The sequence below is a fragment of the Penicillium arizonense genome (assembly GCF_001773325.1).
Source record: "Penicillium arizonense strain CBS 141311 chromosome Unknown PENARI_contig217, whole genome shotgun sequence".
In the NCBI taxonomy this organism is placed as follows: domain Eukaryota; kingdom Fungi; phylum Ascomycota; class Eurotiomycetes; order Eurotiales; family Aspergillaceae; genus Penicillium; species Penicillium arizonense.
In genome coordinates this window covers 1-830 of record NW_019173494.1, presented here as the reverse complement: position 1 = coordinate 830, position 830 = coordinate 1, and the positions used below count along the sequence as shown (strand labels likewise).

The window sequence follows — 830 nt, the reverse complement described above, 5'->3', positions numbered from 1 at the left end:
GGAACGTGATGGCAACAGACGGCATGGATGTAGATCCTGGGAGCCTCAGGCCGAGCCCTCTCGCCATCTCAACAGCCCAGACTCATGACAATCTGGCTTCTGCTTCAGCCGCCCATCTTTCACCGTTGCCTTACGCCATGCATATCAGCGTAGAAGGAACAACAAGAACATTAATTCTAAAAATGGATGACTCCTTTATGACTGACTTTTCGAACGGTCTGTCTGATCACCACTTCACAGTTTGGATTGATGAGGATGGGCGATCCATTCGCCCGGAGAACTGCTACTCGCACTACCTGGACAATGCCTTATNGGTTCTTCATGCCGAATTTAGGGATGATGCGCAAACTAGCTACGATAGTACACCCTCGCAAATGGGCGCTGGGAGCAAGAGAAGGAGGGTTGATACAGCTAGAGCAGCTAGTGCAAACCAATGGGTGCAGGAGCAAATTGTCAGGCTGTCTGATCTGCATAACAGTGACGAAGGCGAGCTTTGAAGGACAAGGCGGATTATATCCGGGCTGGTACCGCGAAAGCTCCCGAGCATGGGAAAGGTCATAACACGGAAAAGAGGGAGCTAGAGTTGTTGAGTTTATATGGATGAGTTAGATGCAGATTAAAACGTCTTACATTGTGTATATCCGGAAGGAAATTTCAACTGCGTAGCAGTGCCTTGGCCGCGAAGTCCGAAGCTTTGACTCGAGATGAAATTCCCCATTGTAGTCTCACTCAGACCAACTACAGAGCAAAAGATTTACGAATTGCTGTATTGGTATATACTTGGTGAGCTTTGCAATACGATAAGCGCATAGAACGTGTAAAAGAGGATG

The 830-nt window shown here is 48.0% G+C and overlaps 1 protein-coding gene across 1 annotated transcript; it reads left to right on the top strand.

Moving 5' to 3' along the window:
- Positions 1 to 18: 18 nt before the first annotated feature.
- PENARI_c217G10964 (uncharacterized protein) lies at positions 19 to 215 on the top strand (the record flags this gene model as incomplete). The annotated part of the gene is made up of 1 exon (XM_022638163.1): positions 19 to 215. A coding segment is annotated over exon 1 (192 nt), but the record flags the coding sequence as incomplete, so codon positions are not given.
- Positions 216 to 830: the final 615 nt, after the last annotated feature.